This window comes from Triturus cristatus, chromosome 9, assembly GCF_964204655.1.
Source record: "Triturus cristatus chromosome 9, aTriCri1.1, whole genome shotgun sequence".
In the NCBI taxonomy this organism is placed as follows: Eukaryota; Metazoa; Chordata; class Amphibia; order Caudata; family Salamandridae; genus Triturus; species Triturus cristatus.
This window is the reverse complement of record NC_140592.1, coordinates 569,592,580-569,619,927: the sequence shown is the minus strand read 5'-3', so window position 1 is coordinate 569,619,927 and position 27,348 is coordinate 569,592,580. Positions and strand designations below refer to the sequence as shown.

General features: G+C 47.5%; 1 protein-coding gene across 2 annotated transcripts in view; it reads left to right on the top strand.

The window, feature by feature from the left end:
- Positions 1-398: 398 nt before the first annotated feature.
- MARK4 (microtubule affinity regulating kinase 4) overlaps positions 399-27,348 on the top strand; it is a 672,098-nt gene continuing 645,148 nt past the window's right edge. For both annotated transcript variants that reach the window (XM_085625587.1, XM_085625588.1), the window contains exon 1: positions 399-1,678. In XM_085625587.1, coding sequence (XP_085481713.1) covers positions 1,628-1,678 — 51 coding nt within the window. In that variant the 5' untranslated portion in view covers positions 399-1,627. The remainder of the gene's footprint in view (positions 1,679-27,348) is intronic.

The window sequence follows — 27,348 nt, the reverse complement described above, 5'->3', positions numbered from 1 at the left end:
TAACAAGGTGTCGTGTGGTTTATTGATGTATTTCGCTGCATGATAATTAAACTGACTACTGTTGCCGATATTGGCACTAAGACACTTCTATCAATAATTCGCCTCACCCAGCTTCCCAGCAGGCACACACCATTTCATTCCAGGTAATGACCTGATTGACACATGACACTCACGAGAGCTATAATATAATAATAATAATTTATTTATTGCACTTACCTTAGCCGAGTGTGCATGAAATTGTTACCTGCGTACCTTTCTCGGGTGCCTTTCTAACTTGTTCTCTCAGCCAGTTTCACATTTTGTGGTTCTGCCGCTAGCAGCTTCCATAGCTCAAACTTTGGGTGCTGTCGCTTTAAGAGGCTGGGGGAAGGGCTTTGTTCAGCCCTGCCCAGCTCCCCAGGGCTGACGTCTGAGCTTCCTTCCCCTTTTCTCTCTACCTCTCTATAGAGCTGGGCTACTCTCCTTTACGGCGCTCAGCCCCCTCCTCTGCTGCACCCAGCCCCCACCCTTTCGAAAAACGGGACTGCTCTTCTGCTGCACTATCCCCTCTCCCGCCTCCCACAGCCTCCACTGCACCCTCTCCGAGCCGGGCTGCTCCTCTAATGCCCCGGCCTTTTCTTCCTTGTATACAGTTGTCTGTCCCTTACTGGGTGGGAGGGGGAGGCCCGGAAAAATAGGAGCATCGTGGGCTTGGTTTAAGGAACAAGAAGGCCGTGTGCTTACCGACGGCGGTTACGAGAAACCGAGATACGGAAAGAGGAGATATCGTCCACCCCATGCAGACCCCCGCCTGATCCGCAGCCCAACAAGAGAGCTGTCTCTACTGATACCCAGGCTGGAAAACCTGCAGGGAGGCGGCGCTCTGCCTGGCTCTCAGATGTGGCATCCAGGAAATCAAGAGAACCTAGCAGACTGAAGACCCGTGCCTGGCAAGGCAGTGCAGATTTGGGGGTGCTGCTTCCTACGTTTGGATTGTGAAGGGCCTGCTCTTTGGATTTTGGGTTGCACCTGCTGATTTTTGGATTCTCTCTTGTATGGATAATGGAGGGTTATTAAACAGGATTTGCTGCTGCCGTTTGGATTTTGGGGGCACACGAGTGAATTTTCAGTGTCTTGACTGCCTCTGTGTTTTGGGAGGAGGTGTCTGCCTTTTTGCCTGGTGATATGAACACGGAACACTTTCCCTTCTGTCCCTCGGGGTTGTAGGTTTCGTTTAAAAAAAAAATTGGAAAGTAGCGAGAGGGCGCAAGAAATAACAATACATCAAAAGGATTAAGTAGCAACAAGGAAATCGGTTGGAACCTGCGAGTGAAAGCGACCGAAGTGCCCTTCCCTTGGTGCAGATCTGTTCGACTGTTTTGGTAATGGTGGAAAATGGATCAGAATCATAACGGATAGTCGTGGTCTGCCACTGTCACAGGCCTCCAATGGAAATCCTTGGCCGTGGGGGAGCGAACAGGCGCCCCCAACCTGACCCTGAGCACCGTGCCGCTTCTGGCAGGGTGTGCGCCCCCAGTGCCTGCTAACCCCGCCGGCAAGGCACCCCTCGATGCCGCTGACCGATCGGTGCTTGTGCCGTGCCGCCCAGGGGGAACCCGCACCCTGAACTCACGCCGTGGTCCCCGGGATGTCGTCCAGATCGACCGTCGCGTCGGGCAATGAACGCAACACTGATGGGGTGAGTATGAACCGCTGGTGATCTTCCCAAATCTCATCTATCTGTGTTGCTAGGATTTGTATAATGCGTTCCAGCATTAATGACACCGAAGCGCCTTCTCAATCAGGGCGTAAGACTGGTGTATTGTTTATGATGTGGTCCATACTGTAGAAGCCGCTTCAGATTGTCACGTTTTGTTAATTTTTTGCATCTGCCCTCGTCTCCATTTATTTATTTATTGCTATTGGGTGGATGGCATGTTCGGGTTCTTTAAATCCGAATCTGCTCTGTCGGCTGCAGAGGCCAGGCACTGCGGAATGACAGCCTTGGACATATACCAAACCGTTTGCATGTTATGGCCAGTAGGGCTGAAAAAAGCTGCCCTGGCTTAAAAGCTAATGCTCCTTTTCATACTAATTTGTCAGTCATGTAGACCATATGACTGTCTACAGCATGCATCTTTCTTGGACCACAGGATGATAGACAGCTATCGTTCATGCCTAATAAAAAAATTGTAAAACGTCCACAGTAGCGGGCAGCATGAACATGCATCCACTGATCTTCCCGCAGTCCGTGAATCGTGTTGTCAACTAAGATTACTGGCTGGGGCTGTGGGCGTGCAGATTCTCAATGAGGAAGTGGGGCTGTCGAAGGCCCCTGACTGAGATTCACAGTACGTTGGTGTGGCATTCATGCCCGTCACCTCGAGTACCCGAGCCTAATGCCGGAGGTGCTGTAATGCCTTCCCCTCGCTCGGTTCCTTCACAATTGGACTGATTGAAAAGGAGGGGGTGGGGTGTCAATCCTTCGCTATCAGAGCCCGCGGCCACCCTTGCCAGCGTTGTCATCGTCTCAGAAACCTCGCAATGTTTACTTTCGATCTTGGGTTCATGGCTCTCTCCACACACTTTTGAGAGTGGCCCCTAATATGTGTGTTTATGCATTCAGTGATCGCTGCATTGGGCTCGGACAAATGTCAACAGCGCAATCACACCTTCCGTTGTATCCGCGGTGCACAGCGACGTGGTATTCTTTTGGGGGCGGTATAATTCGAGTGGAGAAGGAGGTGACACCCCCGGCTTATAATAGCTATATCCATAGATTCTATGTGGCGCCTGTCACCAGATGGACTCCATGGGGCAGCACCGCCCACCCTCTAACCACAGGCCTCGAACATACTCCTACATTGGGATATGTCACTGGTGTCCCTCCTCCTGCTTGGCCGCGGACCCCTCTAAAAGAGATTCCAAAGAGTGCTGTCTCGGAACCTGTGGGTGAAAGTGGCTTGTGTTGTTTAGTTAGCGAGATGCTGTCTAAAACACCCCTTATATTTGCCACCTCTGGCTTGGTGGTGATTCGCTCACTGCGAGGGATAGCTGGGTTTCTCTGCACTGTGATTGGTCCAGCTTTGCAGTGTTCCTGTTGTCCACTGTATACAAGCGAGGACAGGCACAGCGCTCTCGAAATGGTGACGCTCGCACTGGAGGCTTCCTGGAGGATGATGAACAAGGGGTGTGACTAACAGGAATATGCACCGTGCATGTATATCACAGACAAGGCACTGTCGTGGGGTCTCGTCTGTATATCACCAACAGGGCCTGTGGTTCAACGAAAGTAAAGGGATGGGGTGATGGCAGTGGGGGCTGTGGCTGGTCCATTGCGAGTGTGCAGTATTCACAAACGGGTCATATGCCGTCGCAGTAAATGATAATCGATAAGGTGGCGTGGAGTCCTCCTAACCCATGATTAACGGCCTATGTGGACCTTCTGTGAATCACTAGTGTATTGGTGACCAGAGTTTGGGTACCATCGCAGGTTCGCTGTCATGAGATGAGCGCAGAAAGGCAGGCAGAGTTTGATGCCCCTTACACAAAATAGTCTGAATGGACTGGGAAAAGACTTCCCTCTCAAATCAGGACAAAGGTCCATGTTTTCCATAATTGTTTAGCGTCTTTGCCGAGAACTGGAGCACACGTCCATAGATAGCAGAGTATGTGTGAATGTTAGTTAATTGACTCGCGGGTCTTAGCTTCGAATTTGGCAATTTGGAGTGTGCTCATAGGAGGCAACGCTGTAATAATCACAGTTCGAGTAGCTGAGCAATGTTGGACACATTGTATTTTTCTGGTGGCATTTGTAAGAAACTCAAATCTTGATCTGAAGAAGGCCTAGCTTAGTGAAAATTCAATTTGTATGAGGGATTCTGGTTTGTTGCCATTTAACACTTTATTTGTCCACTGGTGTCCTTTGATTTCCGCGGATGCTTCTTTTAACGAATGGACTTCCTCACAATGCCAGGGGTAGTGAATTTGCACACCCTTGACCTTCCCACCTTAACCCCTAACTTAGCCCCTCCTTGCTTCTGAGGGGACAAGGGGGAGTGGAAGGAACCGACATGAAATACGACCCTTCAACCCCCCCTGTTCCTCACTTTTTAAGTCGCAGCTGTCATTAGGCCTGGAACCCGAGGTGGCAAGCTCAGCGATGAGGCATGGAAGGGCACACCTCTGTTAGCAGCTGCCACTCTTGGCTATAACAAATTCACGCCCATTTTAGACTGTCTTTTGGTGGTGGTGGTGCTGCTTGTTACGTGTAGTTGTGTTCATAAGTAGCTTGGGAGAGTGGGGTGCACCATATATAATGACCACTTTGTTGTGTGTAAAAGGGAGCTTTATTGAATTAGTTGCACATCGCAAACTTTACCTGGCATACCACCTTGCAAAATTAAATCCTAGCTATATATCACATTGAACTAACCAATGTCCTCACTGTCCCCCAACATGCCCCTTGCACAGCTATCTCATTTAACTGTAGTGCATTTCAACATTTTCAACTTTATATTTCCCCTACAGCCTGTGACTGCCTGTATGAACCCCTAAGCTACGAACTGTCCTAAATTGAACCTTGAACTTCCTTCCTAGGCCCTTCCTTTGCACATGGTTCCCATACTGATAATGCCGACCAAACTTCTGACAAGTCCTGTAGAACTTTCCAGGCCCCGCCACCCAGAAAAAAGTGAGCCTCCTAACTTTTTCGCCCGATCCTTTTTGCATTGCACCTTATCTCCTGATGTTGAGGGTCCTTGCCGAAACCTCCCTCAATTCCAACAAATCTAAATCAATCCAGATGCACGACAAATAGACTCTGCCTCAAATGCAATGTCTGAATGACAAATCCGTCTGAATCCAACTTCCCTGCAACAACAGAACGTTTCCCATTTTACCTTCCAGTGCGCCCTATCAATTGCAGCTGCATGTCCCCCTCAGGATCAACTCTGTCCACACTACAAAACAGCTAGCACAATTCGCCTTAATTTGTAACAAGTCCTTTTTCATTGGCCTCGTCAGAACACCTCCCTTCTCCCTCAGCCGATCATTTTCCCCTAAGAGAATAACAACATCCGGGCACCTACCTCCCTCTATCATACCGTTCAGGCACTGTAACAATTCCCTCAAACATATGCCCTCTTTTCCTTTCCAAGTAATGGGGAGCAAACGTATATTTAAACCTAAATTGGCCCCAAACCACATCTGGTGAGCTTGTTAGTCCACTCATTTGATAAAGAGAGTGTCCCAACACCCAAAGTGCCATGTCTTTTCCTCCGCTGGACCCGCCATTGAACCTGAAAAGAAACAAAACCGCTGAAAGGATTTTAAAAAGTCTGGCCAGCTACACTTCCCTCATCGCACATAGCGCCTGTAATAGATGACTATTCCACCAAATGCAGGATATCTTCGCGTGCCCAGCCATAACTCCCTTCTGTCGCCCACCAATGCGGAAGGAATGCGTGCCACAATCAGCAGTGGGCAAGCCCAATCGCTCAAGTGCTTTACGCAACAAAGATAGCAGCTGAAACACCATAGCCTTTTTCCTAGACTTGTGTCTAAAAACCGTGCCAGTGTCAACTCCACAACAAGAAGCCCATTTATTGCCTCACCCCACCTGACATTGCCTGATCTTCCCTTGTGCTGTTCGGTCCATTTTGGATCTACTAAGCCAAATTTCCCAACTACCTGGTTGAAAACAAGCAAGACTCTGCAGTATCTCTGCACAGCTGCGGCATCAGCCGCATAACATTGCAAAGTAAATTTCATGTTATAGGCCTCTTGGTCCGCTCACACTCCCCATTCTTGCACCCAGCCTTCCAGCATCCTGCACGCTGATTCAACCGCCAGTGGGGTAGCTGCACAGCAATTTCCCAATAAATGCGACACCTTCAAATTTTCCTGTAATGGTAACCCGGAACAAGCATTTTCTGTTAAATCCAACATAAACTGAATCACATCTTTGGCCTGCAACCAACCCTCCTTCCTGCGCCCCTGATGCTAGGAACTCCAACCATGCTTGACCGTATGCTCTCTGTGTTGACTCCGCGAGGGACTCTACCACCAGTTGTACCATCCTGTGTTGCCTACCGACCACAATTTCTCTGGCATGGACTTCGGGTCTCTGTTGGCGTCCTTGGCCAACTCGCAGAATCTCCCCCTCTGTGAACGAGACCAAGCATCTGTAATGTCACTGTCCACACCTGGCACATGCTGCACCCTGAAAGAAATATCAAGACGCAAGCAAATGAACACCAAAACTCGCAGCAGTTTCAGAACCTGTGTGTCCCGGAGTGACTATTTATTCGAACTCCTCCTCTCACAAAGTCACTGCTACCACCAGAGTTAACCATTCCAGGAAGACCACACTCCTGCCCCCCTTTTTACACTGTTCTGGCCATGGCTCCGCTCATCATCTACCCAACCAATACAGACCAAAACCCAGACCACCCGCTGCATCCGACTATCTGTACATCCTAGCTCAAGTCACCCTGCTGCACCAAAGGAATTCCTTTGTAGGACTGCAGGAACAAAGAGCTCATTTGTAGGTCCTCCTTGACCCCTGCTGAGAGCCTGACATGATGATCAGGTAGTGAGAAACCCAAAAGCGCTCTCCCCAGCCTTCTGCATAAAGTCCTGCCCGCCCTCACCACCCTGTATGCAAAATTTAGGTGACCCAGCAGCACCTGGACTTCCCTCAATTGCACTTTGTCCCTTGCTAACATGCATGTTAACAATGCTAGCATTTTCTCCTTTTTCTCTTGTGGCAACTTCACTTCCATCCAATCGAAATCGATTTCAATGCCGAAAAATGATAGCACCCTGTGTAGACTGTGTTTTTTCCCTCTGCCAAAGACACCCCCAGGTCACCCATGACCTCAAGGAACCTTACCAGCAGAGCTTGGCAGTGCCTCCATGAAAAAGAAATCATCCAAGTAGTGGGTTACCAGCTGATGGCCCGTATGCCATGTAGACAGCCTCTACAGAAAAGAGCGGATGTATTCAAACGAGGCCCACAATATGGAGCATCCCATTTGTAAGGCCTTATCCATGTACCAGTGTCCTTCAAATTGTATACCCAAAAGCTAAAAGTCATCTGGATGTGCCGGAAGCAGCCGAAAAACTGACTTCACATCACACTTTGCCATCAATGCCCCCGGGTCTGATGTCCCCACCAGTGACACGGCCACCATCACTGAGGAATATAGCACAGAGGCTATGTCCTCTGAAATGGAATCATTTACTGACTCACCTTCTGGCCAGGGCAAGTGCTGAATCAAGCGAAATTGACCTTGTTCGTTTTTGGGCACCACCCCTATTGGAGAGACGATCAGCTTCTCGATCGGCCAATCATGGAAGGGGCCCGCCATCCAGTTCTCGGAAACCTCCTTATCCAACGTCTCTTGTACAGCTCGTTTGCGCTCTTTTGCTGACCTCAGATTATCAGCCCACCGCCGCCACCTCAATTCCCCCGGACGCCCGTAGAAACCCAGCCAGTACTCCAACCTGTGGAACATAACCAGAGTACAAACCTTTTGCACCAGATCACTGTGACCCCCCCCTCCCTCCCCGGTTGCCAGAGAACTGCTGATGTGGCCCCTATCCTCCCGTGCAGTTGCCACTGACTTGAGCCCTATCCCTGATAGCCACTGCCTGCCCCAAAACAGTTGATGAGGGGATACCAACCTGCGCACTTGGAGCACTCGTGGTGAAACTTACAGTATTTCTGAGTGCACATTCCCTTATTAAAGTCCCAGCAGGTACCTCTCGACCCTGTCAGGCCTTTTGCTGTGAAACCCACCCCTCCCCGGGTGGGGTGACCTTGAAAGGGGCAGTGAACTATCGGTAAACCTCCTGCTGTTAAAATGGTCTTACCTAGCTTTGCGGCACCTATGGTCTACTGCCAGAGGTCAGAATCCAATTTCCCCCACTTTGACTCCAGGCCACAGATCAAGCGCTCCCGAAATTCCTCATTGTACTGGGCCCATGCATTAACTCCCTCGTGAGTTGGGCCTTCCGGATCATGTCCATGTACTTAAACATGGCCACGCAATGTTCCAGATACTTTTCACAGTAAATGCTTGCACAGATTAAGAATGCTGTGGTCCAGTTCTCAATCGTACATATGGTCGTTTTGTGAGCTCATATTCCTCCTCCTTCAAACCCTCCTTGGATCGCACCTCCCTATGCAATAGTTTGAGCATTTCAACATTCTCCCCTTTTCAAATCATCTCCTTTGTGGCTAGCATTAAATGAGCTCCCAACGGCTTGGTGAACCCTGTGGGTTAACCTATTTTAAGCTCCTTACTCTCCAGCCCTTCCTTCTTCTCTCCCTTCTCTTGGGACTCCGCTACCACTACCTGTCCCTACGCATCTACCTACTGCTTTCCCCTCCATCACACTTTGCTCGTCTTCCATTCCTTTCTGCTTTTCCTCTGTGCCCACTACCACATCCATGACATACTTCCCTTTACGCAGCTGCTCCCTTGCCCCACTTTGAACCCCCGCATCCACACCTGTGGATCCCATTACTAAATCTACTGCAATGGTCCGGGCTTTCCAGGCTAAAAAGGACGGTGCACGTACTGCTGCTTGCTGCCTCGCCAGGGGCCTCTGTGCCTCCGCCGTAGTACTTAGCTGCTCCATGCTTGCCTGTAACACACTGGACAGGACATTAGTGGCACCCCTGTATCTCGATACTCCCCTTTCCTCATTTTGCACCTCACCTTCCTCAAGGCTTTCAGTGTCCTAGTCCAACACCGTGATCCCTAGCAGGTCTACCACACCACCCCAACTGGGGCCTGCACCCACATCCTGCCTGGAAACCGATACTAGTATGGGAGTGATATGCTGATATGCGTGAACTGCATGGGGCCCAACCATCTCTTCCCCCTCCATGCTCACAAGCCGCTTCCAGCTCTACAGAGTCCGGAAATCTGCACCGCTCCTCTCCCTGCATGAAAGGGGGCGTGACTGGTGTGCTGGGTCTCTGCCACGAAAGCAAGTCTGCCCTCTCCGGGCCACCAGCCATCTGGATGTTCCCTGCCACTGCCAAGGTATACTCACTCGCCTCCCAAACTGCCATAATCCCCCCCCCCCCTTCTCGGCCCAAGTTCTCCTCCCCTGGGACCACCTCATCCCCTTCATCCTCTTTCATGCTCCATTGTGATGTGGCTACTACTAGCATGGGCTCGGGGCCCATGACTGTCCCTGCCACTTCCCCTGCAGCGCTGTATTGTCTGTTCTGTGACCCCCCCCACTTCCCAGATAGTCCTCCAACAGGGATACCATATCCCTGCTCCCTATCCTTAACTCATTCCATGAATACCTTGCGATTTCAGGGGCCTTTCCTTATGGCCTCTTCCCTATTGCCCCCACTCGGTCCCTTCCAGCCACCGGAGTCTCTAGGGACAACCAGGCCTCCCTCCCCTCCACCACGTGGGCTTCCACTGAGGAGTTCCAATGCTCCTCCTTCCGCTGCACAGTGTTTAAAATCCCCAGGCCCCAGCCATGCTTTCGCCTCAGTCATGAGTCCCACTGTCCACCTCACCCCTCACTGTGCCTCCTCCACACTTCATTATGCAGCTAGGAGCTGCGCTGCTGACGCCGTTCGCTTCCCGGCTTGATCTGTTCCCCCGCTAGGCTTTTGCCTTGTGGATGGGTCTGCTGGCGCTGCCCGCTTTCTCAATTGAGGCCTTCCCGCGGCCGAGTACACATGCAAGGTGCACCGATGGGCTGCTGCCACTTTGTTTTGACTGCAGCCAGCATTGGTATGCGAGCCTTAGCTCACGCTGCTAGCCTGGCCTCCCCACCGCCCCCCCCCCCCCACCCCAATTCTGCTGCAGTGCGCTCGGACACATCGGCCCAGCCCGCCCCAACCGCTTCACTATTTTCTGCACCACGAGAGGCTGCTCTCCTGGACACAAAGCAGCCCCTCGCACTTCCCCCCTCATGGGATATGACGCCACTGCAGCTACTCCACTTTGCGGCTGCGAGCATGCCGAGGCCATGCGCACCAACGCCAGATGTGCTGGGCAGGCCGCGGACACTGCTGCTTCATGGCCTGAGCTCAAAGTCGAGGCACCCAGCCTATTTAAGTCGCTGCATCACCTCTGCCACCTTGAACTCCGCCACAGACATAAGCGCTACAAACTTGTAAGTACCACTGCAAAGAACATCTACAGTCTCAGAAAAATGTCTGACTCTCCCCCTGTCACCAGCCACCAGGTCACCTGAACCTAAAATGGTATCAGGGAGCCCAAATTAACCGCTTATATAATTTGGGCTATATTGGTCGGCAACCACCCGAGTCCTCCTTTGGAAAACCACCTCGCGAAATCCATCAAAAGTAGGGGGCCCTTCCACATCAGCAGGGAAGATAGAGATGAGCAGAGGTGCCTGGGTACTTCACTGGCGGACAGGTGATTAACAGGTTTCAAGAAATCCTTCTGAGGAGCTTTGCCTGCTGATGTAATATGCACCACAGAAGATGGGCTGTGTCGTATTGTACAGGTATGGCAGCTGATTTCCTGCCAGATTCTTAGCAATTCAGGTCTTCTTGATCATTCTTAAGGGCTTGGATCTCGAACAAATGTTCCTGAAATCTAAACTACACATCATACACTGCAAAGGTGCAGTGGAGGTCTTGCTTTATGGGTGCTCTCCATATTTGCAATAGTATGAGCCAATTGGTGTGCCTTTAACATCCATGCATTGTACCTTTCCCTAGTTATCATTGAGACTAAGAAAGAATGGGATCCTTCGAAGCCTCTGCTGGTCTCTCAAAGCAAGACTATAGAGGAAGATACAAAAAAGTCCAGAGGACAAACAAAACCAGACTCTTCCTCTCCTCCTAATGCCATTAGAGACTCTAATGACACTTCTGTATGACCGTGTCATCTCCAATTAGTGTATCGGAGTAATTAATTTTAGTAGATGATTATGTTAAAATGCTGTCTGGTTGTTGACTTAAGTTACCCCGGACGTAATCCATTCTCCCTCATCTATGTATGTGACCTTAAGTGCCTGGGTTCTCAAGGTGATCTTCAGTTCTTTATCCAGGCCCCAAATAAATTAAACAGAGATCTGACTCTGGAAATTCCTGGTACAGCAGCCAAACCTCCTTGAACTTAAGAAATGCTTAAAATATACACCTACATGGGCTAGTGCGGGAGTCGGTGGTGTAATGTAAGGACAAGGTGGAACAATTGCGCGCAACGGGAATCACTGAAGTAATGTAAAGGCGAGGTGGAACAAGTTGGAGCCTCAGAGTCAGCGATTTCAGGGGTGTGGAATTTTATAAAATGTCTCCTTGTCCAAGAGACGGAATGCTTCATAAATCTATTTGCTCTGTGTACAGATCTACTTGTCCCATTTGATGCAATGCTTTGAGATGAAAAATTGTGGCACTTAATTTCACAAAATGTTTGTGACAAGTGCCTATTTGCATGGTTAGCCCCCCCAATTTTTGCCTGGTTTTGATGTGGTTACGAATGTAGTACACAAGGTTCTTGCCAACCAGGTGCCCTGTGCCAGTGCTCTTACCCTAAAACAAACTCCCAGTTGGTACTTCTTCCCCTGTAAGTCCCTTGTAACTGGGGAACCCTGGGTACATGGGGCCTGAGAGCTGAAGAGGGTCTCTTGGGACCCCCTCACTGGGAACATGGCACTGCCCTTGTAGACTGCATGCCCTGTGAGGGAGAAAACAACAAAGTTGACATGGAACACTGTTTTGGTGCCATGCCAGCTAACACTGCCTTTGCCGTATAGTAAATCGCCCATCTAGCAGACCTCTCAGCTCTAAGGCGGGATGCACCGTATGACAGGTGAGGGCATATCTGCATGAGCAGATATGCCCATATAATATTGGGCGCCATTTCCTAATATTGTAGGTGCCAGTGAAGCCATAGATACTACATGGGCTAAGAAATCGATGCCCAGAGCATCATGATGGCTTCATTGAATACAGGAGTGTTTGGTAAAAACTACTCCTTTCAATAAACCCCCACTGATGCCAGTGAGGGATTTATTGTACCATTTACTCAGAGGGCACCTCGGAGGTGTCCCCTGAATCCCCACCAACCCTGGTGTGCTCTTTGACTGGCTGTAGGCAGCCAGCTAACACTAGACATGTTTCTGGACCCCTGGGTAGAGCCCCTGCTCTCTGGGACCAGAAACAATGCACATCCTGGGCAGAGGTGTCATGCCTTCTCCCCCGAGATGGGCCAGTGCTCTAAGAAGGGAAGCTTTAAAGGCCTGCCGCCTTTGTCATGCAACCCCCCCCCCAACCTCTGTTGCTAGCAGCCCCACACCCCCACTTTGGGTGGGAAAGCCGTGAGAAAATAAAAAAAGATAGAAGGTGTGCCCACCACTGCCAACCCCACCCCACAAGTGGGGAGGGAAGCGAGGTGAAGCACACTTTTCAGTCCCCCGATCATGAGGATGGGGGGACCCCACCAATCAGGGCTAGGTCTATGCCCCCTCCCTAGAGAGGGTAGCATAATAGAGGGTGTTGTCACCCCAGGTGCTGTGCCCAATGGCCCTTCCTTCTTCTTCCCTAAAAGGCCTCCTAAATGTAGTTTTTAGGTGTCTTCCCCCATACCTGCGATGACCTAAGAAGCAAGAAGACACCCTGCAGCCGAAGCCAGAAAACTACTGCCTTGGCCGCAGCCCTACTGGCCTGTCTCCAACTTCAACGCAACCTGCGACCTGTCTTGCAGCACAACCTCAGAAACACCTGGGAGAACTATTGCCTTCAATAAAGGCTTCAATCTCCCGAGAACAGCGGACCTGTCCAAGACAAAATAAGCTCCTAGCAGCGCCACAGGGAGGATTGACCCAGGTCGATGCAACTCCCTGCTGCACAAGAACTACAAGAACCGCCGCAGTTGAGGATCGACACTGGTGTTGATGTGACTCACTGCTACCAAAGATCCCCCAAAGACCGCAGTGGTAATGGACCAGCACTTGTGTCGCTGCGACTGCCCTGCCCACAGAATGCCCTCCCAACTCTGCGACCTCGAGGGATCCCCTCTGCCTCACGACTCGAGTTGCCCACAGCTCTGGGCCCAAGAGCCTGTACCCTCCTGCTATTTTCCCTGGCTGTCGCCTTCTGCATTGCAGACCCGACCGCAATCTCTCCAAGACAATCCGACTACAGCGGAACCCCTTCCGAACTAGGCTTATCGACTGCCAGCGACTTCGACGGTCACTGTGTTGACCGCCTGCTGAAATCTATTCCTCTCCTTGCCTCTGCCGACCGCGAGGGCGAAGAGCATTGTTAGTATCGACCGCCTCGGCGAAGGTACCAAAATCCGCACAGTATGGGTGGTCTATTCAACCACTACCGGCCCTGCACTCCGTGTGGGACACACCACCCAAGAACTAGAACTGGAAGTTGTATGCTCGCTCGATACACCCCTCTCTTGATTCTCTCCTCAGGAATCTTGAACTATTCGAATATTGCACTGTTGATTTTTTTGAATGTGAAAAGTAGTTTTACTTGAACATTATTTACCTTGTTACAAAGTCTTGGTCTTTAAATAAAATTAAAAAGTATAATTTTCTTACATTTATCTAGATCTCCTTCTTTAGGCGTGTGTCCATTTTTGATTGTGTGTGCAATAATTGACTTGCACTCCTGTGTTAGGCCAAAGGCTGCTCACTCACACTGCCACTAATAGAGCACTTTGGGTTTTGCATTTAGCCCTGTACACTTTTGGGAACCCCTGGACTCTGTGCCTTGTTTTACAACCTAGTGATAATATCACATACAGAGCTGGCTTTCTACAATGTTATTATAAACAAACCCAGATTATATTCGAGGTGCAGTGCCTAGGTAGCCAAGCCTACTTGAACCGTAAGAAATACTTGAAAGATACACTTACACAGGATTCTAGAAGAGAGTGTTAGTGGTGTAATGTAAGGGGAAGGTGCAACAAAAATGCACATGGTTAGAACTGTGGAACCAATGGGCACATAGGAGAGGTGGTGGTGCAGAACTTTAATTTCTCGTCCAAGTAACAGATTGGCTCTTAATCTATTTGCCCTGTATAAAAATCAATTTGACCCATTTGATGCCTTGAAGTGAGGTGACAAATTGTCCAACTTAATTTCATGAAATGTTTTTCTGGATAATCCCAGATTACTACTGCAACGAATTGTTAGTTGTTGTGGGAGTGAATCTCAAAACTATTTACTAATTTAAGCTTGGTTTACACACTCAAGCTGTGATTTGCACTGCCAAAAGGATTTACATGCATGAAGATTTTCTTGTGCGCAAATCTCCTCACAGAGATTGGAAGCCTATAGGAAATGGTAGAACCAGAGCCCTATGTGTTTACGCATAGCCACAAACATACATGTGTACTTCAGGTCGCCAACTCCCCTCCAACCTTTTTCCGCCCTGGAAAAGTTTGGAAAGTTACTCCTGACGAGGTAGAAGTAAAATGTTTTTGAGGATTGGAAGGGAAAACTCTTCCCCCCCCCCCCCCCTCCCCCAAAAAAATAATGGGGAGGGGGGCTAGGGTTCGAGTAAAAATATTTGGCAACTGGAGAAAAAAAAATATTTTGACAAGTAAATTTGTATTTGTTCTGTAAGTTTTCGCATGAGCGAGTATTTGTGTATACTTGCTCCTGCAAAAGTAGATTTAACAATAGGAATATGGCTTCTGGACTTATTTCTGTAATCCCGTGTAAATTTCTGTAAATTGTATTGTAATTGCACTTATAAAGCGCTTACGACTCCTGACGAGGCGTCGAAGAGCTTTTTTCGGCGAATAGCAACCTACTCCGGAACCCATAAAGGATTAGTGAGGAGTTAGTATAGTGAAGTATGAAATTAATTTGAGTGGTGGATATGTTAGTTAGTTATTTGCATTGAGAAGGATAGCGGAGGGATAGAAAAGGGAAAAAGGTTTGCATTTATTGTGTTTAACCTCATGCAGTTCAATATAACCACAGTATTTTAGTGCTGCCTCAAAAAAATTCCTCAGTTCTAAAGCTCCGACAAATAACATACTGGAGTAAGATATTGTGGCACAATGGTCCCAAGAAAGCAACAAGCATTGGCAAAGTCAATAGTTCTTGAATTGTTCACCTATTAACTTTGGCAGTGCTTTTGTTGCTTAGGCTTTGACCGATTTATGTATTTATTTATATATATATATATATATATATATATATATATATATATATATATTTTTTTTTTTTTTTAAAGTAAACGTGGGGCTGCAGCTAGCATCCGCGTGATTTTGCTGGCACATGAATGCTACGCCACACGTGTACTTACATGCCAGATGAGGCATGCACATTTTATTTATTTTTATTACTGAGCCAAGAAGGTGAAAAAATACAAAATATAATTTACCATAAAAGTTCTTTTTGCAATGCAGAGTGGTCCCACCAGCAAATGGCAGCTGCTCTTGCAAAAAATATAACATTTTTAATGGAAATAATATGTAATGGACCACGAGGAATTGGTAGCAACATGGGAGCCTCAAGGGAAGAGAAGTAGCAGGGAGTGGGCAGGGTCAACCGAGCAATAGCGAAATGCCAAAGCTCTCCATTGGCAGCAGTGTGGCAGCAAATGACAGCCACTGGGCTCCTAAAAAAATAAATAAAACTGAAAGCATTTACATTCACCACATGGGGCAGGGGAGCTACGGATTAGTGGGCAGAGGATGGGTCAAGAGAAACAAAACAGATGCGGGTATTGAGAGGGGAAGCATCACACAAGAGAAAGCAAGAAAACACATGCTCTCAAGGAATGCTTAATGGAAAAAAGTTTACATGATAAAAAGGCTATGCTACAGGGATCGGACAAACAAAGGAAGGCAAGTAATCAAATAAGAAGCAAGCAAAAGAGTGGCTGACTTTGTCAATGGCAAATGTTGCCCTTAATGGTTTCTCCCTGATTTCCCACTATTATTTTTTTAAATGCCTGCCTTCATCAAATCTGTTTTATCAAATGACCTATTAGAGAAACGGTATTAAAAGTTGCCCTCGAAAATTCATCATAGTTTAGCATACCTAACTGTATATTTTGTGTTTTTGTTTTTTTAAACAAGTTGCAAATTATATGTGGCTACATCATATTTGTTTAAGTATCGGGATTCGGGCTTCGAGCCTTCTACATGTATTTGTATGTAATTAAGGAGCATTCTGGGAACACTGCAAAGAATCACAAATTGTTAAATGTTGCCATCAACCACTTTCAGTAATGCAAGCTGAGCTTCCAGCTCAACGCATTTCATGAGAGCCCTTGCAATAATAGTAAAGGCTTTGCATTTATGAACCATCTGTACAGTTGTAAACATCATACTCATCTGCAGGTATAGCTCAAATTTTCAGGCGAGAAATCTCTTTCCCGTACCCATACTGCACATAGTAAATAAGCAGTTAAAGGATTTGTGCTGCAGGAACGTTTGGTCTGTTTGTCCAGTGGACAAAATAATTATGAAACTTGCTACACTTGATGCCAAACAGTATGTCCTGGGCATCGGGTGATAGGAATTCCACTTCCCTGAGCAATGCACAAAGGTGCCTCTTTGCGCAAAATTAACATTTACAATGCCAGGGCTTGGCAAATCATAAAAGTATTGCTAGACCTTACTTGAATAATCTACTCGACCTAACTGCAATGTATTTGATCTGTAAACTGGTCTCAAATTGTGTGATCCTAGGCAAATATTTTGTCTTATGGAGCTGCATTTTTCTTCATTATTACATATGAGAGCACCTTCAAATATGCAAGTTCACTCTTTGTTGTACAAAACCTTTTTATTTACTAGATTAAATGTTTGCTCCGTGTATAATAAGAATCTAGCCCACTTATAGGGTACACATGATCCCTGGGTTGCCTCTTAGTTCACTAACAGCATTACCATCTGGACAGTAGCAGGAATATTTCCCAGTTTATGTTTGAAAACTCACATTTCATAAATGTTACTAAAGCATGATTTGATAGTGCACTGTAATTTACAGATAGCACATTTTCCTTTGAAATTGCCACAAAACGTTCCCACTAACATATAGTTTTACTGATAAAACTATATAGCCCATAAACAATGTTTGGAAATTGGGTTTCAAACAATATTTAACATTTGCACATCATCAAGTAAAGTGTTCTGATTTTTTTTTTTGATCCTACAAAAATATTTTGTTTATCACAGAATTACAAAAATGTGTCTTCATAACTAATGAAATATATGTAAAATGTTTCAACAGTTCACATATTCGCTATTTCAGTGTTGTGTTTGGAAAAAAAGCCTGAAATCTTATAGCCTTTCATTTCACATGCTTTGCACAGCGCGATTGTCACACAGTTCACTTTACAAAATCCCTAAACTTTATTCACAGAAAGAAGAGTAAATGTAGGAAGACAAACTGACTTTTGAGGTCTGTGTCTGAAATGCCAGCAAATGTGACAAGATAACAAGATTTAAAGGCATTTTTATTGCTCGTTCACTTTGTGAGCAAATAGAACACCTGTTGTCAGCTCACCAGAATGGGCATAGCAAGTGGGCTAGTGGATTGTTTGAGCCCTGCATTTAAAATGTAGAACCACAATTTGTGACAGATTATGTGTACCTCTCTTCTTCTCCCGTCAGTCTCACCCTGTTTCATCTCAACTCATGTTTTCCTCTTACCTCCATTAGTCTCAATTTCTCACTCTTCCCTTTCTTATCACTTCCCATTTGACCTACACCCACTCTGTGTCATATAGAAATTCTCACTTCTACCGCTTCTCTAATTTCCTTCCCTGACCACACCTTCAGTAGGAAGTTCAGTGGCTCTCTGACTAAGTTCTTGGATATTTCTTTTTGTAATTGCAAGATTCTGCACACTGCATACATATAAGTGTCTACAATAATAGGGTAGCTACCAATTGAAGAGCGTATTTTATTTGGTTTTTTAATTGATGTTAAAGAAAAAGAGCTATGTTTCGCTTCTGCCTATACACCGCCTAAATTTCAGGCTCCTTTTAAGGCAGACTGCCTATTAAATGAAATAGTGTTTAACAGGCTCGATTAACATTTTTTAGATTCATTGTTTGAGTAAGACACCCCCCTCCTGTACAGAATTAACTTATTTTTAGTGGTAATGTACTTGTTTGGGGGTTAATGTTTTATTATATTTAGAGTTTTCTGTTTTCAGTTTATATTGAATGTTGGTAGGGGTTTTTCCATTGTTTTCAAAAAGTGTAAACGTCTGTGGTTATGTGTTTACACTTTTTTTTTTTTTTTTCCATACAAAGTTGCTGGGATGGTATGTTTCCAGTGCTTATAAAGAAATCTACTTTTATTACCTTCCATCCCTCTACATTTGTATAGTCCATTATTCCTACCTTCTTTCTTGCGCCCAACTCCGTTTGTACCCTTTCCTTGAATTTGCTCTTTCAAGTAAATTTAATGATTTTAATTTTCATCACTGTCCCTCTCTCCAGCAGTCCAGCCACAACCGATGTTACGGATGCGCATGGATGGAGATTTGGTTGCACATTTTTAAGATTTGCTTGTGGTATATACAATGTTAACACTGGGCCTTTAACATAGTTTCCTGCTGATCTCTGTTTTAGGCAGATAGAACTGGCCTAATACATGTATTATTACTGTCTAATCTTCCAGGTATGCCCAGTCTTAGGGAAAAGACTGATTAAGAATTGATATGCATAATGTTAGCTACAAGCGCGTGGGTGACTGCAAACTATGCCGCTGTATGAAGAAGTAGCTGATGAAGTAAAGAAACTTTATGCTAGGCAGTATACCTTGCATGATTTGCCTGTGCATTTCACACCATGTATGAAGTGTGTTTTACTTTGTTCGGCTGTGTCTGTGGGATTTTATTGTTGATTTGAAAGCCAGCACAAGGTTAGTTTAGCATTCATGACTTCAATTTACTTAGACTTTTGTTTATTTGAAACGAGTGTGGGCCTGTGTCCCTGTCCATGTGTGAGAATGCTTTACCTTTGTGTTCTGTGCAGGTTGCATTGTTCTAATGTACTTTTCATCTTTTGGGAAACAAGCACAGCTCACTGTTCTTCTAATAAGTGCATTCACAGGGGTTGGACACTGAGGATGTTCATGATATGGCCCGTGATCCTTCTGTATGAGTGGATGTGGCTAAAATGGACCGGCTTTTCAGGTCATCAAAGTAAACCTTGGCATCAGAGTGTTGATTGCAATGTTTTATGGTAGGTTATCAATTCTATAGGCATTTGTATGCTTTATGCTCTTTGGTACTATAATCCTGACACTATCGTTAAAAGAATGTAAAACCTTGTTGCGTTCTTAGTGAAGGAGAATGCCATCAGGAGGCGCTGCTTACCTTGGACTGAGACATTGCTCATAGTTTAGCTGTGAACCTGCTGGCCACTTCACAGCAGCATGCAGTGAACAGTAAGCTGAGGCCACATGAGATGAGCCAGGCTAACCATGGGAATGAAGCTGGTTGTGGCGGTCTGGGAACAGAGGATAGATGTAGGGGATTCACTTATAAAGTTTGAAATCAGACAGAGCCAAAGTAGTACAAGTGCGGCAAAATCTGGTCTTTTCCTGTTTTTACTGAAAAAGCAAATATTCATTTTAGTGATGTATATTGGTCATAATCAGTTTTAACTGAAAACCCGACCCCCTTATTATATTGTACTTCATATTTTTGTAATGATATTAAATAATTGATGCAATAAGCCTATTATCATCACAAGGTCTCTGGGGTATCCACACTTAGACAGCACTCACATGGGCTCCAATTTCACACTTGCTAAATATGCAAATATTTGGATGGTCTATAAAGTGGGCACACCATGTGAGCATAAGTTCTTGTTTACTTGGTAGTATTTTCACAAGCACACGGTTTTGTGAGCTCAGTTCTCATTATTTGTAGTTAAACTTGGCTGGGGGCAGAACACCAGCTCGCAGGTTGCTGTACAAGATCCTGCAAATAGCTACCTCTGGTTACAGATTCCAATCATTTTTTGTCTTTGAAACAGCAAGAGGCTCTGTTGTTGTGACTTGGTATGCGGACGGAGGTTGTGTGTCACCCTAGTCAAGCTGTTTTTTTTTTTTTTGCTCATGATCTGTTTATTTTAATTTCAAAAAAGGTAGGAAAAATAAAAACAATTACAATATAATAGCAGTTGAAAAATGACCCCCCACAGGCAATTGCATAGTAGTAGCAGTATATTGAGGACCACGTGCAAGTATTGGAATACTAACGCCCAAGGTCCCTGTAAGAAAGCGAATCTGAGGCGTGCATTTGTGCTCCCAGTGAGAGGTGCAGGAAGGACGTAGTAAGGGCCTAAGCAGGGCAGCCTCTGGTGTTGCTCAGGATCTTTTCATGGAGCAGTCTTAGTCTTTGCATAAGTATGACTTTAAAACCAACTGTGGCCCCCTAGGGAGAGTGCGTATGATGTACTTTATTTACCCCTCTTGGGAAACCCTGAAGGGCCTGGTGATGGTCTATGTATTGTGATCTCGTGACAAAGCATGCCTGTTCGGGAGGGTGAGACTTGTAAACTCACAAACACTAGGGGAAAGGGAGGAAAGGAAAAAAGGGAAAAGGAGAGAGTCCCACACTGGTCTCCTCCATAGCCAGCTAGTCCAAGAGTGTTACCCCAGTGTGTCAAATAGGTGACGCACACGCAACTTGGGAGTCAAAAGCATAGGTATTCTAAGCAAGACATAGTCAATAAGAAGTGTCCAGAGGCGTAGGAATCTCTTATCTCTGAAGGACAATTTATGCTTCATCTGCTCCATAGTAATAGTGTGCCACAGTTGTGTAAACCAGGATGCTACAGGTGGAGCTGAAGGCAACTGCCAGGCCTGGGCTATAAGCTCTTTGACTGCACCAGTCATTAGGCGCACCAGGTACCAGTCCGCTTGGGTCATAGCAGTCAGAGACTCTGTGCGAATGCCCAAGATGAGTACTCGGTAATCATCTGGTATTGGATAGCCCAGAACGCCATAATTATGACTCAAGATCTCCTTCCAAAAAATCTTTAGGGAGGGGCATGCCCACCATATATATACTGGAAGTCGCCCACAGGGGCTCTGCATCTCCAACATGGAGCGGAAGCCGCCGGGAACATGACATGAAGGCGGGCCGGGGTATAGTGCCATTGAAGCATGACCCTGTAGGCTAATTCCTGTCGGAAATATTTCTGTGCTTTCGCAGGATATCATGCCACAACTGTTCCCACTGCTTCTGAGTGACATCTTGGGCATTGTCCAAAGCCCACTTCAGATAATAGGGCTGGTGAGGGAGTAGGCGTGATTGTTGCAGGGTATCATATGTCTTAGACACCAAGCCTCAGAGGCATCAAAGTTGTGAACAAGGCACTCAAAAAGGGTTGGAGGGCGGGTGGCAGCTTCAGCATTAGAGGGGTGAAGGGCCTAGTGTCAGAGGTGGAAATATTGGTGGCGGGCAGATTCCGGTAGACAGTATTTTTTTCTGCACTGGTCGAAGTGCTCGATTGTCTGGTCCTGGAAGAGATCCTGCAGGAGTAGATTCGCTATTGATGCAAGCTGAAAAGGAGTCCCCGGGGGAGAACAGGGGAGAAGTCAGGAATGCGTGTAATTGGGGACGGAAAGGTGGTCAAGCACCAACTGATAGCGAGCCTATTCCATATCTCCAGCAATGTGCGCATCAGCGTGGCAATGTAGGCACTACGAGGGCAGGATTGCTTAGGCAGCCAAGCGAAGTCCCAGAGTGGTCGACACACGACCGCTCTGTCCATGTGTACCCATTGTTTCTTACTCTCACTCACCACGCATTCTGAAATGTAGTGTAAATGAGCACCCCAATAGTAGTCTTGGTGGTTTGGGCAGGCAAGCTCTCCTCAATGTCTCGAGAGCTTAAGAAGCACAGAAGAGATGTGGGGGTATCTCCCTTTCCATATGAATTTGCTGAGATCTGCCTGTAGCTGCTTAATGTCTTCAGAGGGGATGGAGGTGGGCAATGATAGAAATAGGTATAGGAGTCAGGGAAGGACATTCATTTTCACTTCGTTAATGCGGCCCAACCAAAAAATGTGAAGTGGCCTCCACTGCTGAAGATCCTCCAGGATTGCCCTTTGGAGTCGTGGTCAGTTTGCTTGCTTCCAGGTAGCTAAGGTGTTGGTGAATCGAAAGGGAGTACCATTGGAATGGGGGAGAGTGTCTATAGATGGCAAAGGCGCTGTGGTGGAAGGGTGAAGTTTAATGCCTGTGATTTAGCTAGATTAATCTTGTTCCTGAGATATGCTCGTATGCCTGCAAGACTTGGACTACCGAAGAGAGGGAGGTGTCTGGCTCTGTCAGTGCAAGCAGTAGATCGTCTGCGTATACCAGGATCTTATGGTCCTGTCCCCCAAAGGGAATGTCAGATGGCCCATCGCCAATTAATGCTCGACTTAGGAATTAGCGATGTTTCAGACATGTTCGTGTAAGGCCTGTGGCATGGGCAAACAAGTTATAAAGCGGGAGCAGGTGGTCTAGCAGCTGGGCCAGACAAATCCTATAAAAAGTCAGGGTGAGGCTGTCGGGACCATGAGATTTGCCCTTGGGGAGTTTCTGTAGGGCCCTGCGAAGCTCTGCAATCGTGAAGGGTTCCTTCAGGTCACCAGCCAGGAAGGAATTCAGTGGCTGCCAAAGACAGTCCTGAAGATAAGCAGCTATTTCAGTCCGAGGCGTATAGGGTCTGATAGTAAGCTCGAAAGGACACTTGTTTATCTGCTTCCTTGATAGCTCAGATAGAGTCGCCCACCCAGAGCTTTGCTATGTGCAATCTAGCGTGGTGGTGTTGCAGACTACGCACAAGGAGGGAGCCCACCTTTTCTCCACCCTAATAGTATTTTTGAGAGCGAGAAGAGAGCGCTCTTCTTTGTTGACCCGATGTGCCCAGAGTATAGCCAGTTGTCGCTTGCCCCTCAACGTATAACGTAGGGTGTTGTTTATCGGTACTCTCTAGCACATGAATGTCTCCTGCAAGTTTTGATCAAATAGGCGCACATCCTGGGTCCTGGCTATATAGATGGAGGTTATCACTTTGCGTATGGTGGCTTTAAACCCATCCCATAGAACATGGGAAGGGGGGTTCAGGTAAAGAGTTGAGTGTAAAGTATTCTATGATAGCATCTAGGATAGTTGCCTTGTCCACGGGACCTCTTGAAAGTTGAGGGGGAAGATGCCTATGTGGGGGCGCGCATAGGGAGTTAGCACATGGTGTCCATGTGAGCTCGATATGTGGTGGTCTGAGATATATATATCGGAAATCTGCACAGAGGTGAGAGCGTTTAACAGACAGGGAAATTACAAATAGATTGCGGATAGGTGCACTTGTGAGTTAAAAGAGTAATCTTTTGCGTCTGGGTATAGATAATGTCCGTATCGACCAAACCTACATCCTGGATCTCCCTCTTAAGTGCCCCGGACATTGCTCCTGTGCCCTGCCTGTGTGTTGTGTTCCCATCCAGATCAGGGTCCCAGACCAGGTTCAAGTCCTGTCCCCCCACCCCCTCCCCCTCCCCCACTATGATTTCGCCCTTGACAGCCTTCAGCTTCTCCAAGAGGGTTTGATGTAGGAATGTATCTTGTGCCTGATTTGGAGCATAAAGATTAAGAAGTGTGAGTGTGTCCCTCTTCACAGTCGGAGCAAGAAATCTCCCACCCGGATCTCAGCTTAATTTAGTGACCTTTGTGTCGAAGCCCCTTTTACAAAGAATGGCAAACCCCAGTGTCTTAGAGGTTGTGAACGCCTAGTGTTGATGTGGGTACTTGAGGTGAGCCATGCGAGGAAAATCAGTGCGGAGAAGGTGGGTCTCTTGCAGGAAAATTATGTCATGGTCGCATTGCACAAAGTAAAGCCAAGCCTGGCGCCTTTTGCTAAGGGAATTAATCCCACGGACATTGAGGTATAGTAGTCTTAAATCATGTGTGGTGGTCATAGAAAAGGGTAAGTGCTCGATATGCCTGTCGAAAGAAGGGAGACAATCTCCCTGGTGGAGGTTTGTTGTAGCCGGGTTATCTCACATTGCCATGGCATGATAACAGCCACTGCAATGCCACGGAGACCCAGCATGAAAGAAGAGGGGAGAGGAACATACTGGGGAAAACCCAAAAGACCAACGTGGTCCACCCTCGATGGAGGAAAGTTCATAGGGGGGGGGGGGGCAGGAAGCCGGAGACACTGCGGACTAAGAGCACACCCAGGAGGTCAATCCTGAAATAGGAAGGAAAGAAAGTGAAACAAATAGCCAAGAAACAGTCGGAGTCTTGAGCCCTGGGTCCCTGGCCACATCAGGTGAGCCACAGTCCGAGGGCTGTGAAGCCAGTACAGAAGGAGGAATTGGAGGCATTCAGTGTGGATTAATTATCTTTAGCATATTGCGTTTTCATCTGTTAAAGCTGTGCAATGATGTTTGCCTTGGTGTAGTCTGAGTCCTGTGCAGCCCTGTTATTGCGGCCATGGCCCCGCTGGTGGACTGTCTGCCATATAGGACACCAGGAGTCCGGTTGTGCAGAAGAAGGGGGTGAAGCATACCTGCCGGGGAGTCGCCGGCAAAGCCAAAGGTCGATCTGGCCACTACGAGGGAACGAACCATAACGCTGCTTCCCATTCCAGGAGAAGAGAAGGCCAAAAGTGTGGGCCCATTGATATTTGATTCCCTGTGCACGTAGGTGGTCCGTTACTGGTTTAAAGTCCTGTTGCTTCTGCAGTGTCGGGGGAGAGCGGTCTTGATAGATGTGCACAGTGTGGCACCTGAACATTGTATCTGCCTTGCCTGTTGGTGCTCGAAGCACCGCCTCCTTGTCCTAGAAAAAGTGGACCCTGGGAAGAATGTACAGTGTGTGTCCGACCATCCGTGGGCGGTCGCAACACCATATGCCCTATCGTGTATCAAGGGGTCTCCTTCCTGTTCGCTAAAGATTGCCATCAGGAGGTCCCTAGTGAAGGACATGATGTCTTCCTCCTCCGCCCCTCGGGGATGCCCCTGTTGCGCACATTGTTGCATCACCCCTGATTTTCCAGGTCTTCCTGCTTAGCCTGAAGCTCAACGTATTGTGCTTCTAGAGCATTGACATTCCTCCAGAGGATCTCCTGGTCAACAGTGCGTTCCAGGTTGTCCACCCGGTCGCCCACCACTGTAATGTCCTTGCATAGGTCTGCGAGGCAAGTCTTAAAGTCTGTCTTTAAGGAGCCTATCTCTTGGCGGATATCAGCAAGGAACCTCTCTAAGTAGTCTTGAGTGATAGGGTGGGGGTTGTAGGGGACTGCGAGGGGGGAACTTTCTTGCTGCCCATGTCAGGTGTTGCTGTCTTTAACCAAAGGGAGACCACTGAGCTGTCCCTTGCTGTTTTGTCCCTACCATAGTCAGGGAGGCTGGCACACAGCATACCGCAAGGGAGCCAGGTAGATAGCTGCAGACTGGCACACCCCGCCAGGAACCAGCAAATGTAGACCGAGTAAGGAAGACAACCCCTGCAGCCAAAGGTGCGGTGGTGCTATGGAGGCGTTGCAGCGAGGGAGCAGTACAGTGCAGGGGAAGCCACAAAAAATCCGAGTGGGCCAATACTGCCAGTCCAGGGGGGCAAGAGAGCAGAGAAACTCAGTACAGGCCTATGTCATGGGAGGCTCAATTCATGTAGGTAGTACGCCTCACTCAACACTAGTCCTCGAATAAGGCCAGCTGCAGCGGGCAAGGTAGTCCAGCAGTGGTCAAGACCTCCCTGAGCTACCAAAGAGAAAGTGCCTGTAGGGCATGGACCCCAAGCGGCTATAGAAAGGGGGACAGCCAACAGGGGGTGGGGGGCGCTGTGTTGGTCTCCCAGGCTGAGTCAGGCAATTAGGTAGCAGCAGATGGACATTCACTGCTCACCACAAACAGAATTCTAAGCAGCTAGGCAGCGTGCAGGTCCAACTGGTGCGGATAAGGACGTTCTCCTTGGTATTTGGGACCCCCACCTCACACTGTGCCAGTGAGGGTGGGGGACGCAGGGAGCGCCCCAGTCCCGGTAGAGACTTGCCGCGGTGCCGCAGATCCATACACAGCTCAGTACTCTCCTCCGCATGCCCCAAGACGTGAAGCAGGTCGGGGCAAGATGGAGCAGACACTCCGGGCTGCAGCAAGGGTGACCACCTCCCGGCGGTCCAACAGGCTCCAACCACGGCCCCACAGCCGTCACTCTGCTGAGAAAGCACTTTGGTCCCACCTGGGCCCCACCTGGTTAAATTTCGGGCCAAAGTCGAGGCTTTTAGCAGCGTTTAGAGCCCAGGGGCTGCAGGAGCTTCGGCAAGCCATGTCGCATTCCATCCCCGGTCCAAGTTCCTTTTTTTTTTATCCTGAAAAAATCTACTTACTTACCAGCTATGGTTAGGCTTCCTAAAATGATGAATCCGTCTCAAGAAGAGTGTGCGGAGTCTGATTTAAAAATGAGTCTGTGGTCATCCTTTAATAATCTGCCTTTTACGGTTGCTCTTTATACATCTGCTATTGTAAAAATCCTCATTGACCAAAGCATGCAAGTCACCTTTCCCCCCCCAAATACTATTGAAGCCTAATTTAGCATTGTTTTTTTTTTAGGATTCTTCTGGGAATACCCCGGAAGTATCTTTGGGAAATTAATTAATCAAATAATTAATTAATTACCTAACGCAGACAAGAGGTATAGCCCCAAGTTTAAGCTCCATTTATGTATGAGATTGTTTCCTTTTTTTTTTTTTTTAGCTCAATATACGTGTATGAGTAGTTCCACATTCTGGCCTCCAGGTTTGGTCTGGAAACCATAATCCACCCTGGCAACAATGTTCAAACTGGTCCCAGTCTGTATTAGGCCACAACTATAAAAGGGCTATGGTTGTGTCATGGTAGCCCCCCTGCTCTGAAACGAGCTGCCTACCCTGCAGCCTACCCGAGAAATGCCATAGGGTTAGAAAGGCCAGTTTTACACTGCGGGTCCCCTGTCAAGAGTTCCCTCTTTTGACTTCCCAAAAGACCTATTTTACTTCAGTCTGCTTTCATCAGCTACACAGCCCCAGTTCGGATACGTGAAGTGTGAATGTCTAAATCTCGAAATTATCTCTGTGGGCTTTCCACTTCTGGCTAATTATCGTATCTTCTACGAGTACCCGTCCAGCCAATTGTCATCATTTGAGCCTTGCCTCCCTTTCAGTAGGGTGTTCTTCTCCGCAGTACTCATGAAGCACGTATAAAGTCTTACAACAAACAAATGATGGACGGAATGCTGACAATGCAGACATTCTCCCCCAGTCAAGAGATCTGGGTTAAATCCATCGTTCTTTTGCCCACTGCGCCACCCCAGTTCAGACATGGCCATATGCAAATCAGTCTTGACCCTGTGCCTCATGGGAACAGTCCAGCCCGAACTG